General features: G+C 62.3%; 1 protein-coding gene across 1 annotated transcript; it reads left to right on the top strand.

The window, feature by feature from the left end:
- Positions 1-118: 118 nt before the first annotated feature.
- Positions 119-907, top strand: LOC121336414 (all-trans retinoic acid-induced differentiation factor-like; the record flags this gene model as incomplete). Its single annotated transcript, XM_041405540.1, has 4 exons — positions 119-263; positions 325-446; positions 529-629; positions 726-907. Coding segments are annotated over 4 exons (473 nt in total), but the record flags the coding sequence as incomplete, so codon positions are not given.
- Between the last annotated feature and the right edge of the window lie 459 nt (positions 908-1,366).

The following is a 1,366-nucleotide window of genomic DNA, read 5'->3' as shown; positions in this document are numbered from 1 at the left end:
TTTCGTTAATGACCAAGCTGTCCCTCAGCAGCTCTGCAGAGACCTTTGAGCCCTGGCTGCAGGGCTGCACTGCCAGGGCCTCGGGTGGGCAGGGGGCGGCGGGGGCACGGGAGCTGAGCGAGGTGCCGGGGGTCCCCGGTGCCCGCCAGGCCGGGGGTGCCACACGGCACTGAGGGTCCGTGTGCTCACAGGGACCTGACTGAGAACCCGCTGGCAGCTCTGCCCAGTGACTCCCTGGTGGGCTTCGTGCAGCTGCAGAGCCTGTGAGTGCCGGGGGGCCGGGGCTGGGGGCGGCGCGGTGCCCGTGCTGAGCCGTGTCCCCAGCGCGGTGCCAGCGGCGCTGCAGTGTCCGGGCGGGAGTGACGCCTGGCAGGACGTGGCGGTGGACAGGAGCAGCCGGCTGTGCCAGGGACAGAGGAACCCCTGCAACGGCTCTGTGCCGCTCGGTACGGCGGGGGACTGGCTGTGTGGGGCCGGCAGTGGGGTCTGGCTTGGCCCCTGACCCCCTGCTCTGCTCTGCCCTGCCAGCCTGGCCGTGTCCTGAGAATTCTGTGTGTGCCCCCGACGGCCCCGGCCTCATCCAGTGCCTCTGTGACAGTCCCTTCCACGGCTACAAGTGCCTGCGTGAGGTGAGAGCCTGTGGGACGGCCCTGGCTGGGGCCGGGCCCTGGCTGGAGCAGCAGGAGCTGCAGGGAGCCGTGATGCTCACTCCTGGTCCCGGGCAGGGCGCGTTCCCCGTGCTTCTCTTCGGAGGAATCCTGGGCACTGCCACCGTGTCCCTGTCCCTGCTGCTGTGGGGCACCCAGCGGAGGAAGGCCAAGGCGCCCTGAGCAGGGCAGGGGCCGTGCCTGGGCTGGAGGATCTGTGGCCAGCGAGGCTCTGGGCATCAATAAAGCTGCCGGTCCTCGCTGTGTGTCCGTCTGGTTCCTTCCCGGGGGAAGAGTGGGGGTGTGGTGGAACCCCCGGGAGGGGGGCTCTGCAAACTCCCACTGTTATAGGTACATGTTATAATACTGGCTTTTTAAAATATTAAAATGTGTAGGGTTAAAGTAACTTTGTAATAAAGATATGGTTTTTATTTCTACTGTTAATTAAGCTTAGACATAATAGTGAAATAGCTGATATCAGTGTGCTTGTGTTAAAATCCCTGCTGGGGTGGGATAAGATCCAATGAACACAGGACGGGGACATCTGTACAGATCTGCCAACTACCAGCACTCGCCGTCTGAAGGCAGTGTGGGCCAGGCCCAAACTGGACGTGATAAAGAGAAGGAGCCAAGACCCCAACTGAGGAATGCACATGCTCTGAAAAGGCAGACCCGAGGAGGGGCCAAACTATTTCCTGGAATATGTAAACTAGTTTATG

This window comes from Onychostruthus taczanowskii, unplaced genomic scaffold (assembly GCF_017590055.1).
Source record: "Onychostruthus taczanowskii isolate IOZ18803 unplaced genomic scaffold, ASM1759005v1 scaffold2324, whole genome shotgun sequence".
NCBI classification, from domain to species: domain Eukaryota; kingdom Metazoa; phylum Chordata; class Aves; order Passeriformes; family Passeridae; genus Onychostruthus; species Onychostruthus taczanowskii.
Note: the sequence above shows the minus strand (reverse complement) of the source record. Positions and strands in the feature narration are given on the sequence as shown.